This window comes from Haliotis cracherodii, unplaced genomic scaffold (genome assembly GCF_022045235.1).
Source record: "Haliotis cracherodii isolate W230 unplaced genomic scaffold, xgHalCrac1.p SCAF_4, whole genome shotgun sequence".
NCBI classification, from domain to species: domain Eukaryota; kingdom Metazoa; phylum Mollusca; class Gastropoda; order Lepetellida; family Haliotidae; genus Haliotis; species Haliotis cracherodii.
The window spans coordinates 32,323,418-32,343,066 of record NW_027266297.1 but is presented as its reverse complement, the minus strand read 5'-3'; the positions used below and the strand labels follow the sequence as shown (position 1 = coordinate 32,343,066).

The 19,649-nt window shown below is 39.4% G+C and overlaps 1 protein-coding gene across 1 annotated transcript in view; it reads right to left on the bottom strand.

Moving 5' to 3' along the window:
* LOC139480046 (atrial natriuretic peptide receptor 1-like) overlaps window positions 1–19,649 on the bottom strand; it is a 79,775-nt gene that overhangs the window by 11,241 nt on the left and 48,885 nt on the right. The window contains exons 9-14 of the mRNA XM_071263027.1: window positions 18,114–18,257; window positions 7,416–7,537; window positions 3,987–4,183; window positions 3,753–3,860; window positions 2,338–2,457; window positions 1,773–1,866 (exon numbers count right to left, since the gene is read on the bottom strand). Of these exons, the coding sequence (XP_071119128.1) occupies window positions 1,773–1,866; window positions 2,338–2,457; window positions 3,753–3,860; window positions 3,987–4,183; window positions 7,416–7,537; window positions 18,114–18,257 (785 nt within the window). The remainder of the gene's footprint in view (window positions 1–1,772; window positions 1,867–2,337; window positions 2,458–3,752; window positions 3,861–3,986; window positions 4,184–7,415; window positions 7,538–18,113; window positions 18,258–19,649) is intronic.

The window sequence follows — 19,649 nt, the reverse complement described above, 5'->3', positions numbered from 1 at the left end:
TCTAATTCAGTAAAGAAAAATGATATATCATTCAATGAACTAAAGTTCTTGTTTGAAAACATAACTATTGATGCATTCTTTTAATGAATATTCTTGTTAAATAAGTGGCTGTTGTTTCACATTGCAGTCAGCACTATTCAAGTTCTACCACGGGATCCTCAGAGTACTCGAGTATCGGCCAGGCAATCCAGTTTATCCAAAACATCTGACCACTCGTAATACCCGGCTCAAGTGACAAGCAGGAAAACTGGAGGCATAATCTGTCCGGCATACCATCGTGGTGTTATTGACTAGATACACATGAGGAAGAGAATATATTGATGTCAACTTCTTAATTATGAGGAACACAACGTTCAGGAGATTTATAAACCTATTCATTGGGATTGCTATTAAGTAAGAGACTTCTTTCTATAGGCATTAAAACCTATTGTGAGGTTTTACTTTCCAGTCGGGTTAAATCTCATAAACAGGGACGTTGTAATGTCCCTGGGATTTTATATAATATAACTTCCGTTCAGATTGTAACATGTAATGAAGCGTAAAATCAAATGACAAATGTTTTCTTCATAGTCCCGAGGATCGAACTCGCAACAGTCATATCTGTAGCCCAGTGAGTGTACCACGAGGCTACAGAGGTGTTAATAAGCTTCACTGGTCTTTAAAATGTCCTTTTTAAGATCCGTACGCCAGCAACAGATATTTTACGCGCTTTTCCTAAGGTTCATGGAAAGTATGTTCGAAACATAAAAATGTTGATAAATGTTGTTTTATGTTTCTTTTTGTCGGTTTATAAGCATGGAAAAACACTTTCCCTCGGTTTTGGTAGACAGAGCATGCCCTGGGGGTCGGGAAAAACCGCGGGGGCTTCGCCCCCTTGGTTTTTCCCTCTCCCCAGGGCATGCTCTGTCTACCAAAACCTGGTGAGCGTGTTTTCTCCAATACATAATATATGCTTACTCCTTCATCAGGTGAATGAATGCTATGAAGCAGAGAGAAGTGTCCGCTTCCATATTGTCCATTGCTAATCACCTATCAGCGCCATCCATCTGTTGGCTTCCTTTGTTAGCTTATACCCTTTGTTATTTTCCACCTTTGGCTTTCTTATCAATTTTGTTGTCCTTACATGTACATATATATGCTCTCTGCCTCATGGCATTCATTCACCTGATGAAGGAGTAAGCATATACTCCGAAACGTTGTGTCCCTCATAGTAAAGAAGTTGACATCCATATATTCTCTTCCTTGTATGTATCACTTCTAATTGCCTTTCATTGTTGGTTGGTTTGTTGTTTAACGCCACACTCAGCAATATTCCACCTATATGACGGTGATCTGTAAATAATCAAGTCTGGACCAGACAATCCAATGATTGATATCATGAGCATCGATCCATGCAATTGGGATCGATGACATGCATCAACCAAGTCAGCGAGCCTGACCACCCGATCCCGTTAGTCGCTTTTTACGACAAGCATCGTCACCTTTTTGCTGAAGACCCATTCTACCCCGGAATCTTCACGGGTCTAAATGCCTTTCAAAGACCTAGATACACATGATCATGTTCACTTTCAACATAGACTGTCTTTTGTTGCAAAGATGCTTAAAGCATATTTAACACCGAAATAGACGGTTTATAGCACTTTGTATTTTAACTATCCAAGTAAACATGCATTGAAGGAAGAATGTAATTGTTTGAAGCGTGTATAAAATATGCTAGGGACTTTGCCGTTAGTTTCACACCAAACCAGGTAAGAAACAGAAAAGAATCTTACTGTATAAAAGTCGGTCTGTTTTCTGTTTTTCTGCAAAAAGATCTTGTGTTCTCTCTGCTACTGTGGCTTCCAAATGTTTAGAATATTTCTCCATCTAAATTAAAACAATCATTGTAGAAAACATATGGTAACTTATTAAACATCATGAGCTCAATGGCACTGATTATAGATGGTGAACTGAAGTGAATTGGGGTTTAACGTCGCGTCCAAGATTATTGCACTTATATAGTGACGTGTGTGTGTGTGTGTGTGTGTGTGTGTGTGTGTGTGTGTGTGTGTGTGTGTGTGTGTGTGTGTGTGTGTGTGTGTGCTAGCCACTGAGATACCATGCCGCAGTTTAACATGAATACCCCACTCAGACACAGTTTACTGACTCCGAGCCGACCAGTCCATGTTTTAGTCTCTTAATACCGAGCGCGAGACAGGGTAACAACAAGTACCATAACGTCCTTTGGTATGACGAACCCCGAACCTTCCGTTCTCCGGGCGGACGCTCTACAACTCGACCAGGGAGGCGGTCACTGATTATAGAAATTAAGTCACTGTCATCATCGTACCCTCTTACCATATTCATCATCAGGTCGACGGCGCTTAGTTTGTTGGGGTTTATTCTATGTAGTGTCTTTTTTGCGGACTCAAAGGACGGTCGAAAGTCGGGTTTTGGGTGCCAACAATATTCAATTAACTGAAACAAAAAATGATTCAAATATACCTTGCATATCACGAACTAGTGTAATATATATCTACAGAAGTGCGGTTGGCTCTGACGTCACTCAGGATCGAATCCCTAAATTGTGTGAGAAGCCCATTTTTCCTGCATTCGCTGTGAAATTGATAGAATACAGTGTGCAGAGTTGAATGGCACCTTTCACCTTTACAAACTATGCCGGTCCCTAGTGAAGTGTTTACGAAGCAACCATTCACATCTTCAGCAACAGTGATAAACATTTATAAAAGCGTAAAGCAAATATAATCTTATGAACTCTATTCAAGAGAGATAGGTTATAGAATACCTTTCAAACATCATATTGATATTGAAGCCATCATGGACTAACGAGGCATACGCTAAACAATCCTTATAACATACCGGAATATACTGATCATATACTGGAATATAGTGATCCAGTCGATAATACTGCGTGACTTAATCACATAAACGTCTCTATAATTGGAGTATCTACACTATATTACTCAGCAGATGTTTTTTAGGTGTACATAAAGCATCTGATTACTTTATATTTACCTTATCAAAAGAGCAAGACATACAAAAACCTCATCACCACCCTGCGGAAACGCACACACGTACTGTCGGCACCCTCTACACCTTATCCACCCCATACCTTACCTCTGAGTAATCCTGCGGAAAGGCACATACGTACATTCATCCACTCTCTATACCTTATCTCTGGGTAATCCTGTTGAAAGGCACATGCGTACACTAATCCACTCTCTATACCTTACCTCTGTGTAATCCTGCGGAAAGGCACATACGTACATTCATCCACTCTCTATACCTTATCTCTGTGTAATCCTGCGGAATGCACACACATACTGTAATATCTACCCCATACTTTACCTCTGTGTAATCCTGCGGAAAGGCACATACGTACACTCATCCACTCTCTATACCTTATCTCTGTGTAATCCTGTTGAAAGGCACATGCGTACACTAATCCACTCTCTATACCTTACCTCTGTGTAATCCTGCGGAAAGGCACATACGTACATTCATCCACTCTCTATACCTTATCTCTGTGTAATCCTGCGGAATGCACACACATACTGTAATATCTACCCCATACTTTACCTCTGTGTAATCCTGCGGAAAGGCACATACGTACACTCATCCACTCTCTATACCTTACCTCTGTGTAATCCTGCGGAAAGGCACATACGTACACTCAACCACTCTCTACACCTTACCTCTGTGTAATCCTGCGGAATGCACACACATACTGTAATATCCACCCCACACTTTACCTCTGTGTAATCCTGAGGGCAGGGACAAACATTGTCAGGGTCCATCTTTCCCCGTATGTCTGGAAGCGGGGGTTTCCAGTTGGTTGGTACATTGAACGGATCAGCATCCTGAAACGAGGAACATTCAAGCTTGAAGGAAGTACATATACATGGGTTAGTTATGGATGGGTCATGCAACTATAAATCTAGACTGAACCTAATGGCATCACATTTATGAAGATAACGGTGACAGACCTGATAGGGATCATTCCTTGTAGCTATCTCGAGAAGAATGATAGCAAAGGGATAGACGTCTGAGGAATAGGATGGTTTAGCAGTGTGCTGCTTTATTTCGGGGGCAATGTACACCGTGTCCCTCTTCTCTTGGTACTCCCGCTCATCTTGGTCTTCCTTGGTCAGATCCTCCATCCTGTAGGAAGCCAGTCCGTAGTCTGGTGGAAATAATAGACGTCAGTGGCCGTGCATTATACTATAACACTGAAAGTGTGTTTAAAGTGTTCGCTCATAACGCCGATGTTCTGGAATCGATTCCCTACATAGGTCGCTGCGATTAAAATATCACCGATGCATTTTGATTGCAACTCACTCACTCAATCAATCACTCACTCACACGAAGTGTATTTGTGACGATCTACATGTAAAATGAGTATTGTGACGTCAGCATATGTTTCACAATATTTATAAGTTTCACAATCGCCCTGAAATAAATCTCGTAAGTGCTCATTTTAGACTGTGGCCAATATGACTGACCATAGACCTATAACAAGGCCAATATGACTGACCATGGACCTGTAACAAGGCCAATATGACTGACCATAGACCTATAACAAGGCCAATATGACTGACAATAGACCTATAACAAGGCCAGTATGACTGACCATAGACCTAAAACAAGGCCAATATGACTGACCATGGGCCCGTAACAAGGCCAATATGACTGACCATAGACCTATAACAAGGCCAATATGACTGACCATAGACCTATAACAAGGCCAATATGACTGACCATAGACCTATAACAAGGCCAATATGACTGACCATAGACCTATAACAAGGCCAATATGACTGACCATGGACCTATAACAAGGCCAATATGACTGACCATAGACCTATAACAAGGCCAATATGACTGACCATAGACCTATAACAAGGCCAGTATGACTGACCATAGACCTATAACAAGGCCAATATGACTGACCATGGGCCCGTAACAAGGCCAATATGACTGACCATAGACCTATAACAAGGCCAATATGACTGACCATAGACCTATAACAAGGCCAATATGACTGACCATGGACCTATAACAAGGCCAATATGACTGACCATAGACCTATAACAAGGTCAATATGACTGACCATAGAACTATAACAAGCCCAATATGGCTGACCATGGACCTATAACAAGGTCAATATGACTGACCATAGACCTATAACAAGGCCAATATGACTGACCATGGACCTATAACAAGGCCAATATGACTGACCATAGACCTATAACAAGGTCAATATGACTGACCATAGAACTATAACAAGCCCAATATGGCTGACCATGGACCTATAACAAGGCCAATATGACTGACCATAGACCTATAACAAGGCCAATATGACTGACCATAGACCTATAACAAGGCCAGTATGACTGACCATAGACCTATAACAAGGCCAATATGACTGACCATGGGCCCGTAACAAGGCCAATATGACTGACCATAGACCTATAACAAGGCCAATATGACTGACCATAGACCTATAACAAGGCCAATATGACTGACCATGGACCTATAACAAGGCCAATATGACTGACCATAGACCTATAACAAGGTCAATATGACTGACCATAGAACTATAACAAGCCCAATATGGCTGACCATGGACCTATAACAAGGTCAATGTGACTGACCATAGACCTATAACAAGGTCAATATGACTGACCATAGACCTATAACAAGGTCAATATGACTGTCAATGGGCTAAAGCAAGGCAATAAGAAAACACCCGTATATTAACGTAAAAACATACGAGGGGCTTTCAATACGTTTTGCAACTTGGGCATTTGTGTTTACACAAACAATGTTAACTTGTGGCAGGTGTGGCACTAGTCATAACATCAGGTTGACACGTGTCATAACAAGTTCCAGACAACAGTAAGCTAGATGTGATGGCATTATTCACCTGAGGGTGGTTGGTCACAATCATGCATTCTCTCAAACATGAACAACGCGCTGTTCCTTACCAAGGAGGGATGCAAAGCAAACGAAATCCATGGTCGCATGTGTAAAGTGACGGGTAAGGATGTTCCTGACTTTTCCACAGTTTACCGTTGGTCTCTACAGTTTAAAAGGGGTAGGGAGTCCATAGACGCTGACCCAAGGTCAGGCAGGGCTTCAGATTCCACCCAACCAGAAACCATTGCTGCTATAGAGAGAAGAATTTTGTCTGACCGACGAGTGAAAGTATCTGAACTTTCCAAATATCAGTTGGAACTGTTGGAACCATAATCCATGAGCATGTTGGTATGGCCAAGGTATCTGCAAGAGTGGTACCTAGAAACCTCAGAACTCAAGATCGCCATCAGAGAACTGAAAGTTGTCGAGACCTCCTGGATCTCTATACTGCTGATGAAGCCGGATTTCTTTCTCGTCTAGTGACAGGTGATGAAACATGGATTCACCACTGGGACCCAGAAACTAAATTGGAATCCATGCAATGGAAGCACCCCAATTCTTCGCCTCCGAGGAAGTTTCGCACTTTACCATCGGCTGGCAAGGTAATTGCCACCATATTTTGGGATACAAGAGGCATATTACTGATTGATTACATGCAACCAAAAACTACAATCAATGGACAGTATTATGCAAATGGAATGACAGAATTGCGAAAATCTATTCGCCAGAAACGCCGTTGGATGTTAACACGGGGAATTCTACTTTTGCATGACAACGCTCCGGTTCACAAGTCGAGAATTGCACTTTCCGCCATATGTGAATGTGGATTCGAACAGTTAAATCACCCACCCTACAGCCCAGACTTAGCCCCCTGTTCCGGCAAATGAAATCTGCCCTACCTGGAAGACGCTTCCAGGATGACGTGGACATAAAGACTGCCACAGAGGCGTGGTTAGAGGGCCAATCTGCGGATGTCTATAAAATTGGTATTAAAAGCTTGAAGGACAAATGTATTGAGGTGAATGGAGATTATATTGAAAAATAAAAGTGCAAAAGATATTCTGCGACTTGGTCTTAAATTGAAGTTGCAAAACTTATTGAACGCCCCTCGTACGTTCCAACCATATGGCTCAGAAAGCCGGAGGTTCCGGATCTTCGGTATTCTGACTAAACAGCTTAATATATTAGTTATGATTGTCAGATTTCACTTGGACAGAAAGTATTGAATTTCCCTTCATGCGATAGTGTTACCTGTTTGTGATGTTGAATATTGCGTGGCTTATATCAATCAACTGGAATATGTCGCTCTTATTAATCAACTGGATTCTGTCACACTTATTAATCAACTTCTTCTTTCAAGTTATGAATCTGGACGTGGAATACAAGACTTCGAACTTCAAGTATCCTCTCAGGGATAGCATACACAACAATAGGCCTGATATTATACAACGTCACACGCTAATACTGAATACTCAATGAACTGCACTGACACGCACCTGTTATTTTAACAGTCCATCGATCGTCCACCACACAATTGCCCGCCTTCAGACGCCCATGCAGGATCCGGTGACTGTGTAGGTAGCACATGCCTCGAGCAATGTCAGTAGCGAAAGAGAACCTGAAAAAAAATTAATCTATCTTGCAATCTATATGATAGTCATAAACGTCACATTTATATAGATTTCAAGTTTTTAATTCATTGTAAATGTAATTGACCACAACACGGATATATCTCAGTTTAACAGTTCAATGTACTCTTTGTGCCGTAATGTAGTTGGGTGCATTATATTTTCGGCATGTATAACTATGTTAAATTAAGAAATTGTATAGCAAATTGTCAAAGGATATCTTGAAGAGACAGGCATTGAGGGTCTTTTTAAAGTTTTTTTTCTGTTTCTCTGATTGTTCCATAGCAATGAGTCGGTATGTTGAAATGACCTATCGCCATGTTTTGGTACGTGACTTTGGCACCACTAGCAGATGTTAGGTAATTTTAATATTAATTTAGGTACTTTTTGCAACAATAACAAAAGAACAGCCTCCCTCATTACAAACGTTTTGCATAGTTTTTCTTATATCTTATCTTTCGACTTCAAAGACACCTCACCATATCAAGCACGCCAGCCCAAAAAAATTGTATTGCGTACTTCAGGCCACATGGCCCAAAGTTGAAATGATGAAAGATAATGTTGAAAGATAAATGCCCTTCTCCAGGTATCGGGGACACGTGTGGCCCAGTCGTTTGACGCGTCACGGATCGTTAAGCAGAGTTGCGTCCCTTGGGGACGCCAGAAATCCGAATCCCGGTTCGCCCTGATTATATTTCTAGGTTTATCAGCACGTAAATGTCTGAGACCTGCCTCCTTTCGGGCTTTCCTCCAACATTAAGCTGAATAGTCGTGGTAAAACTAGAATACTGTTTAAAGCGTCAAACGCAACTCACTCACTATATTATATGTAATAACGACAAAAAATTCAGGTTATTTTATTAGAGTTTTTACATTAATTATGCAGAACTCATCTAAAACATCTATCTGGTATTTCGGCTGACACCGTCTGTAGGTTTGGGTGATTACCCCAATGGTAATTACAGTGAATGTGTGAGTGTTTTGTTTGTTGTTTAACGCCGCTCTTAGCAATATTAGAGCTGTATGACGGCGGTCTGTAAATAATCGAGTCTGGACCACACAGTCTAGTGTTTGACATCATGAGCATCAATCCACGCAATTGGGATACGATAACATGCATCAGCCATGTCAGCTAGCCTGACCACCCGATCCCATTAGTCGTCTCTTACGACAAGGATAATGGGGCAGGTACCTTCCCTTTTTCGCGAACACCTGGTATCATCACTATTTGATAGTGATTCAAAAACTCATGGTATATTTGCAATAGTACAATGGACTCTGCTTTTAGCACAGATTACTTATGAATATGGAAAGGGTTTGTCGCTTATAGTACATTAAGTAACGTCGGTTGCACTCCAGCCATATTGTGACATGAACATTCAGTGACTTTATAACATATAAAACGTGCCAAAAAAAGATAGTAAAAAATCGGTAACATATCACAGACTTACATTTAAAACATTTTGGCGAAAACTAAAACTGTTGAAGTATTAAACAACGACACTATATAACACTTGGACTATAGATCGCCAGCAACAAAAGTTAGACCCCCAGACTAGTGACTATAGGGACTAACGGTACATCTGGGCCCACTTGCACAAAGCAATCTTAGCACTACGACTATTGTAAGCCTATGTTAAAGTATGGGAGTTACGATCATCTTTACGCTAAGATCGCTTTGTGCAAGTGGGCCCTGTTGTCATTCCGTGTGGATTCAGCATCCCTTAATCACTGGCGACTGTTGGCAAGTGTAACCTCAATTAACATTTACAATATGGTCATGGTGCTAAGGTATGATATAATCTACGTCTTGTAGATATCACATATCATATTTGTGGAGATGATATAACATATCATTTTTGTGGTGTAGATGTAGCATATATATTCGTGATGCCAACATGAGGTGTTATATTTGCGATGTTGATGTATCATATTCATTTTGTGGTTTTGAATAAGGTATTATATTTGTAGTGATATAAAAATAATGTTAGGACGTGGCGTGTTTGGAGTAGTACTGCTTACAATGCACTTTTCCTACAGTGTTATCAAAACAACCTCGTGGTTTAGGGCACACTATGTACTGAAGACGGTGGGCACTGTTGGCGAAGATGTGGAATCCAACACTATTCCTGCAGCTACAGCCCTTGGTGTCTCTTTTTCACAAGTTTTGAGACACAATCGAGCATGTTTGTTTCCAATTTTTTATTTTTTTTAAAGAGAGCATTGTGCCATTCTATGCTATCCGAAATATGTTTTTTGACGGAATACCGGATTAATCTTCAACTCTGGGAACAATAATAAAGTTTTTTTAAACAAATGATTTGAAAGAGCGTCATACACCTCTTGCTCAGAAGTTGTTTGATCAAAGTTACAACATTCAAGACCTCAGTGAAGCTTTCAAAATGTTTATGGTGTTTGACACATCAGTGACAAAACTGATGTTCGATGCAATTCCCTATTTTATCTTGTACCATGTTCCCGTGGTTTATTTCTGGTGGATAATTGACTTGCCTATGCATGTGTTTGTGACGTGTTCCACCGGTGGGGCAGGTTACGCTCACCTGTTCGCGAACACCTTGTATCATCACTATGTTACAGTGATTCATGAACACATGTTCATGATATAGTCGTAATCGTACAATCGACTCTGATTTGGGCAGAGAATCCCTACGAATAAGGAAATGATTTTGTCGCTTGTATTTACAAACACATACTGTATTTTGCAAATTGTGAGTGGCGAGCGGTACCGGGGGAGCAGGATGTGCTTATCATTTTCGCGAACACCTAGTGTCGTCACTGATTCTTAGTGGTCCATTCATGTAATTTTCACCACTATGTTTCTTCGGATAATCGTAAATTCCTATTTATCTTGCGTTGACGTTTAATATTTTTTTGTAATTACAGGGATGTTAATACCAATGATTCGAAAATCCAGAAATGTATGACTCAATTAATCAATTAAATACAATGGGTGTCGTGAATGGTGGCTTTGTCGCTAGCGGGTCATCATACCCATATTATCTGATAACAATCACTGGTTTGATCGTGCTAGATCATTTACTAAATGATTACATTTACTAGCCGTTACATTGCTAGAATACCACGGTGTCGTATAACAAAAAAACATTTATTGCCATCTTGCCTCCCGTGCTTTTATTCTTTCATAAACTCAGCGCAACGATCACTCTGTGACTTAAACAGCAAAGAAAACAATCCTAATTGACATCTCTTGACTCCAGATGGGTCTGCCCACGAAGTTACCGATCGATATCACAGTCATCCACGAGTCAACAACTGCAGGTCATCGATTAAGTTTAATCTGCAAGTTGTTCAATAATTTGACACTGACATGACTTGTTGCGAGCTAGTTTTTCTTGTATTGACAGTGTAATGAACCATCTGACAAATTATTGTCGTTTAGATTACCGTAAAGAATCTTTATACGATCCCAAACTACTCTTGTTTGTCAGTTTCAGTAAAACTGAACCAATTTGGCAAATATACTAAATACAACCGTACATGTGATGGCGCCAATTACACCTTGAAGCAAGCTCTTTGCTCTTTCTTATGTCTATATCCTTTCCTATTTTTTGAATTACCGTCTTTGGAAATGTAATATATAGTCTTAATAATGTCTTCGTCTTTCTTGCTTTGTAACAGAGGCCTATGTAAGGACTTGGATGCAGATGTACCAGATCTTAAATAATACACCTCGACATGGCATAGTATAGTTCGAAGTTGTATCTTTTAACACTATAATTATGTTGTTGTTTACATATACAGACAGACAGACAGACAGACAGACAGACAGACACAGTTACTTCATTTTTCAATATATACATATATAAAATAGAATTCACAGGATAAAAAATGACCCTATCAATAAGAGACAGTTGTATAAGAATATACTGCGATAACAATACATATCGTATACAGGAGACAGAAATAAAATGAATATCAATGCAACGAAGAAAAACTCTAGCTTTGATGCAGGAATTGTAGTCGTTTATCGAAAATAAGTTTGCAGGATTTGGGACATATATTTACAAGTAAAGGGCTTAATAAATAAAACCAGTTTTAACCAAATCATCTGTCTGGTTAATATTAGGTCATACATCATTACATTTCCGCAGCAACACGTGTCCTACATCACCATGTAATGGACAGCACAAGATAACATGATGCTCGTCCCCTACACAGTCAACAAAGCTAAAACATACTCTATCATTAACAGGAAGCTTAAGATAACGCCCAGTTTCATTGTGAATAGGAGCCACCCATGCCACGGCTCCCCCATGGGGTGTTCATATTGCAGTACGAATAAACGTTTCCACATTATCTTCAGATTTGAAGGTGCTATACAGGTGCATCTTGTTTCCATCGTTGCCCCTATTGCTAAGAACCCATTTTACTGCTGTGAAACAGTCGTGTGGATATTTCGTGAAGGTACTATCTCCTACTATGGATAATATATATGTTTTACACTGATATTATTGTCAGGTGCAATAAAATGTTTAATAAAAGACTTCTGTAGTTTGTATGGGTTCTGAAGTTCCAATTTCTTTTGTAATCCCCTGCTTCCCGATTAGCCCAGCTAAAAACACCTTCCATGTCACTTTCTATTGACGTACTGTTAGCTGGAGCTATTGTATGTCACCGCTAACTGCGCTATTTGGTGTATTTTCTCAGTCCCATGCAAACCCTCATTGCTCGGTTTTGAACTGCGTTTGTTGCGGATAGGGTATATTTACCCCCATGTCACCGATCCGTATTGTCTTGTCGACCATACGTATAAGTATTGTACTGCATACCACCAAGTTGTTTGAATTTGGAGATCAGCAGACCAAGGGCTCTACTACGGATGGTACCATACGGTCATATTCCAAGTGTTCCGTTAGGATCATCCCGAGGTAGCTGTAGCTGGTCACAATATCTATAGCCGTGGTTCCACACTAGAAAACACCTTCTTCTACTTGATGGCTTTCGGATAATGGATGATCTTGGACCCTAGCGTTCAAACTGTCCAGCAGCAGGTTCATGTTATCATCTTTGTCGGCGAAAATGACTGTATCGTCCGCTTAAGAATGTATGCTGACACACCTCTTTATGACATGGGATCCCTCGAATGTTCTGTCAAGCTTTTTGCTACAGGATTAATGACGTCTTTTATCACATTTTGGAAAGGTGAGGTGTGGTGAAATGGGGTTTAACGTCACGTCCAAGATTATTGCACTTATGTAGCGACGTGCATGCACGTGTGTGTGGCTGCTTGTACTAGTCCGGACTCATGCCGATTTATAGTGCTAGCACACTGAGATTCCATGCCGCAGTTTTAACATGAATAACCCACTCAGACACAGTATACTGACTCCGAGCCGACCAGTCCTTGTTTTACCCTTAATGCAGAGCGCCAGACATCTTTTAACGTCTTTTGGTATGACGCGGCCGGGGATCGAACCCCGGACCTTCAGCTCTCCGGGCGGACGCTCTACCACTTGACCACGGAGGCGGTCATTTTTTAAAAGTGTATGTAAGAAGGAGTGGTAGTATTCCACCTGCCGGACACGCCGTGTGTGGTGACACGCCAATATCCTACCGCGAATTGATGTTACCACGTATCTTTCTATTTTAAAATGTCTCCATAATACCATTACGGAATCCATCTAAATCAGGGTATTTATCTCAAATTATGATAGTATTAATGGATTACCTTGGACCCATTCACAAACAAACAAAGAGACGACACCACAACATGGTTCCCTTGGTATGCTGCGCTGGCGCTACTCTACCGATTCTTCAGTTGCGAATGAGTGGGATGTAATTATCACAATCGAATGGAAAATCACTGGGAAAAGAAATACTTGCATACAACTGAGTGCTAACATGTACACTAATTAAAAGGATCAATCTATCATATTCCGACAAAAGGACAACCCCTGTGTGGCGCTCCCATGTAACCTAACAATTAGCTATATAATACAATACAATCATTCCGACTCTTTCAATACATCGTGACAATGGCTATCATGATTGCAAATGATGGTGATGCCCCTTGTTGTCCCTCTCATTAGATCTGATTCGTTGTATTTGTACAGTAAATGACAGTGGACTTCATACAGACGCACGTAAATATCATTGTCTAAGTACTGAATAATGCCCTTACCACCGTCATGTATATTGATGCAAAAAAGGTTGTACGTTTCGATGAGCTGTTATGAAAACCCTACAAAGAGTAATGTCCTGAAAGAATCTGGACAAATGTCCTTGGTATGAGCAAAAAACCTCCATAAAGCAGTGGAGTGCAAATAGTAAAACCATCGATCGCTGTTCTGTTCCCAATCTACGGTATGAGCGTAAAATATTGTATCATATTGATTTATCATGATATACCTTGCACTTATCTGAACACGGAGGAAGACCAAATGACCTAATGAACCTTGTATCATCATTATTTGATGATAATAAAATGTATTTATTCTGTTGACTTGGTTGATTTTGTTGTGTGTACAATTTATCATACATATGTCTAGATTAATTTGTCACGGTATAAATCTATCGGGAGGATGGCCCGAACAATTTCGTACATTCACAATATCAAAAAGTGGTGATACCGGGTGCATTTAACTAGTTTGACGAAAAACAAAACTTTTGCTTTTTGGGGGCTTCATATCCCACAAAGGTTCGTGTCTTACTAGCCAAAACAAGTTTCCGTAAACTCTGTTATAGCTATGGGTGATAATACAAACGTAATATATCTAAATGGTTGGGACAACAATGGTAAACAAAAGCAGGCAAATGTTTTTATTGTTAAAAACACGAACCATGATTTACTGTCTGGAAGACGCACACGTTACTGGAGAAATGGAACAAGTAATTCGAGAAGAAGGGGGAAATAAGCACTGCTTCTTCAGTTCGTACGGGGGCATGGGTAGCCCAGTCTTCTAAGGCGCCGCGATTCGCTGTGCAGAGTTGCGTCCCTTGGGCACGCCAGAAACCCATGATTGTGGGTTCGAATCCCGGTTCGCCCCGATTATGTTTCTAGGTTTGTCAGCACCATACCCGTGCTCGTTGGTCTCACCAAAGTGGCTAACTTCTGAGACCTGCATCACTTCGAGCTTTCCTCCCACATTAAGCTGACACGCCGCGATATAACTGGAATAATGTTAACAGCGGCGTTAAACCCAATTCACTCACTCACTTCAGTTCGGACCGAAGTAACTCTTGAGGTGTTGCAATATTTTTACACAACAGATTCAACTGTACCGTCAGTAAAAGATGTTTCAAGCTAATGGTAACCTACTTATACTCTAAAACTGACTATTACTGAATATAAACTTGAAATAGTCACAATATATGGTTAAAATAAGGATAACCACGAATTTGTACGAAAGCTTGATGCAATCCCTTACTAGTGACCAGATAGTTCTATGCGGTGAATGTCATACAAAACCATACTTTTGATACATACCACAACAAAAGCGTTAAAAATCATAACCCAAGAGAACGAATCCTAAAGATGATCTCGACCTCGCTGACCCTTGGAGAGAAAGAAATACCATTTGAAAAAAAAATCACTTGGCCACAACCAAACCCTTTTAACAATCACGTCTTGTTTATTTTCCAGTTTCTCAAAACATGATTCATCAAATGTTACAGCAGAAATTGAAACCAGAATAAATCAAATTTCCCAAATATCAATAACTGGGAAATTTAATGATCCGTTTTTAAGAGATTCTGAATACGTAAATCTTGTGAGAAGTGTTATAAAAGAAACAACAGATCAAATTCGAAACAATATTAAAGAATGTATTGATGATTTACTATTAGCGAGAAACTTCTCTTGGAAACTATCGTTCAAATGATTAGTAGGAAAACCATTCCATATTCATCACATAAAAAGAAAGAACGTGAATAAAACAGAAAAAGATTATACAAAATAACCTCAATAAATTGTCCATCAAGTTACATGAAGAAGACCGAGTAGAAAGCAGAAAAGAAATGCTAATGGAAGTTGATATTACACATGAAGAGGTGCACATAAATGGGAGAGAAACCGAGTAAGAACTTCCAGAAACTTCCTTAATAAACGGATAAGTCGAATAGAATATTATATGTGAAGGATAATTCATAAACAGGATGACTTACTAGAAGAAATTCAAAGATATTATAAATCGCTGTATACCAAACATGAAACTGGTGCAATAACCTTAGATGTGTTATTAGGTAAATACGACTTTCCAACAGTTCAATCTGAAATTACGCAAGAATTGAAAGGTGAGTAAACGAGTTAATGGTAAAGTTTTAATGGCGGTCAAAAAGCTAAAGAATGATAAAAGTCCAGGCCCAGATGGATTAACAGTTGAATACATTCCTTTCTTTCAGTATGATGTTGGAAAGTACATTACTGCATCATTAAACTATGCCAATAGGACAGGCCAACTTTCAATATCTCAAAAACAAGGCTCAATTACTACATCTCCAAGGGTAAAAATCCACAGAGAGAGGAGAGAGAGAGAGTGTGTGAGAGAGAGAGAGAGAGAGAGAGAGAGAGAGAGAGAGAGAGAAGAGAGAGAGAGAGAGAACTGCGAATTTGGTACTCTTCCACAAGGAATTTGGTACAACGATAACATTACAATAGGTAAAAAATGTATTCTGTATAAGGATTGGAAAGGAAAAGGCGTAAATTATGTAAATGGTCTAGTTGACGAAATGAGATATTTTCCTTCGTATATAAACTTTTCAAATTAAAACACACTTTCTAAAATACACGAGAATAGCGAATTCTGTAAATCAATACTGCCGCACAATATGAAAGACATTTTCCAAAAGAAAACGGAATACCCTTTTTGACTTTTTAACGTATTTCACTTACTTAAATCATCAAAGGGGTGTCATCATTACAACTCAACCTTAATCAATTGGAAAGTCTACTAGAAATGAAAATAACAGATAAAGATAAGCTTATCAGCAACACGTAATACCTTTTATATGTGCAAGACCAAATATTGCATCTTCTTCTTTTTTTAAAATAAATTGTTCAAGATGGGATACGTACATTATAAGTTGTAGCAGGATCACTCGGGGTACATGGGGTTTGATGCGTCCCGCGCGAGGTTTAATACCACGAGCCGGAGGCGAGGCGAATGGTATAAAACGTAACGCGGGACGCACAAAACTCCATGTACCCCGTGTGATCCTGCTATAACGAATTTATCTTACCTACATGTTTTAATATGACATTGTCAAATAATTCAAACATTACTACACGACTAAGACACTGCATATGCTAACAAGAACGGCTTGTTGTCAAATTTTGTCAAATTGTCTCTCATTGTTTAGTTCAAAACTGTTTTGTGTAGCTTGTATACATATCACTGTTTACTGTTTTTAGTTTTATATATATATATAAATGTAATGTCCAACAAACAAAATAAAAAAGTTTTAAAACAATTACTGATAGTGATAGTGATTAATACACATGCTCATTATATATACTATTCTGAACTGTACAATCGATTCTGATTTCAGCAGAGATTTCTTATGAATATGGTAAGGGTTTGTCGTTTATATTATTTAAATAATGCAGAATATAAAATATCCATATCCTACCATCTTTGTATACATCACGCCATCATGATATTGTTGTCAACCAAGTAGCTAATTCTGTTAATCGCATCTTTTGTGTATGTATATTAAAAATGTTGGCAATAGACTTTGTCATTTGTAATTGTCACGAATTAACTTCATCGCTTACATATAGATAAAGTGAATGGACGAGTGAGTGTTCTTTTACACCACAGTAGATGCGTTGTTAAAAAAAATGTGAGTACATGAGTGACAGACTTTAATAATACGAGATAAACGAAGTAAATATACAAGTAAGAACAAGTATTTCAAGAAACCATTTCATTGAGTGTTACATCGCATCTCATATATAATTGTTTATAATAGTACGCACGGAGAAATAGGTGTTAGAATAGGTACCTAGTAACCTGTGTTTGTCACAGCCTCATAATATTAACCATTGGTTTGTCCGACCCAGGTTCGATTATTTACATGCCACACTGGTTAGCAGTGATTAGCAGCCCTGTAGGATGAGGTAGTAATGTGACAGCAAGGCCAGAACCTTCAAAATATAATCCTCTGGAGATTGCAACATCAACGTTGATTGTAAATTGATCCGTTAGATGGAATAATGGCATGTGCTTTGGGTAGCTTTTCAGTCGTTCATGTTTTTATTATTCTTGTTATTGGTATTTGGGGCATCGCTGTAGAGTGCCAGGTTCGATGGTCGTGGGTTCGAATCCTCGATTTGCCCATATTATGATTCCTGGGTTGTCGACATCATACCGTAGTCATGGGGTTCAAAAAGTGGAAAAAGTCTAAAACCTGAGCTTTTTTGGGCTTTCCTCCCACATTAGGTTGACATATCGTGATATGATTAAAAATGTTTAAAGCAGCGTTAGATCCAATTTATTGCTATCAATATTGTTAATCTTGTTATTGTTGTTAGTGTCATGATGATTTCTGGGCAAATAGTTCATATACATGGAGACAATGATGTACCTGAATGCCCAGTTGAGCGGCACGTCTTCATTCTGGAGAACGTCATTGAGACTTCCCTTGGGGCAGTACTCACTGAGCAGGCACACGTCAGGCACTTCAACACACCCGCCGACGAACTTACACAAATTAGGGTGGTCCAGCTCTCTGCAACAAACGCAGAAAAAATCAATGGTTGACATGCTATCTATCAGTTTTGAAACTGATTCATATATTTAAAAATCCACTGAATCAGTCATTTTACTCTGGTTTTAAATGTTACAGATGTGCATTGTATCCAAATCACTCAACGTCACTCATTGTAGGGTCACGGTTGACTGGTGGCAGAGCTGCGAACTCCGCTAGTTGTGGATTCGCATTCTAGGTTCTTCCCAAAAAAGATCGTTTTTTGTCTGCTCCTTGCCCATTCTTCTGCGTTTCTCCAAAGCGGTAAAAGTCTAATACCCCCGAGGAGATATTGGATTCCGGATCAAGGTGTAAGTTTGAAGCTGTATTTAATAATCTAACTCTTCGCCGAGTGATAAGTATTTGAGTCCAACGTGACAATTTCAAAACCAAATGGCACACTTTCCTATACCAGATACTCACACCCGTATATGTAGATGATCCGTGTCGTATTTCAACAATGTTGAGGCTATTTTGGTGAATGAAACAATATTTATTGTAATGCAATCGGCCATGCGTTTCATTTCTTGGGGAGTATATTTGATAGCCAGTGACATTTATATGTGTTCGTTTTAATATTCAACTGTATATATGCTGTTGCACATTTGTGTATGCCGCAGGTGCGCGCACAACCTTAACTTTCAATCAGTACTGTATTCCGCATGACGGGTATATGGCCATTTAATTAGTCTATAAACCTCTAGTGATGACAATACTAAAATATATATCATAACTTTTCAATGATTTGACAAATTCAAATTAACTAGATTTCGAAAGCTATGAATATTTACGCAAAAGAAAAGTTAAATGTACTTACTTCCGTGTTATTTAATGCTGTCCATAAACACAACACGTATTTAGCCCCTCTGTTAAACTGAGAAAATGTCTCTATGTACTATGTCATCATTAGGGGAAGGCTGATACACACAACAGCATTTAGCTGTTAGCTGACAGAATTGGGGAATTGTGAATGATTTGCCAGGGCTACCTCCTGAACCAAGCTTAAACCTTTTAACCGCCTTGACGTATTTACATCTCTAGTTTAACGTGTCTTGTAGAGCAGGTTAAAATCTGTTTCGGCAGATAATAGAGACTGATTTTTCTCTGGCGTTATCGTTTCAAATGTAGAGGTCATCACGCGAGTGTGTTTGGCGATTGTAAATAACCTCTTTGTAAAAAAAATTTCATTTTTCAATTCTGTGCACGAAAAATCCCTTCCCATCTCTTTCAAATATTACCCAGAAATTGCAAGTTTCCCTGAAATGTGCACATTAATATATATTATGTTCAAGGGTAAGTGATGTGTCACTCGGACAGTGACAACAGTCAGTATAGTTCCGGCTGAAACCTGTTTATCATAAAGTGGCGAAACTA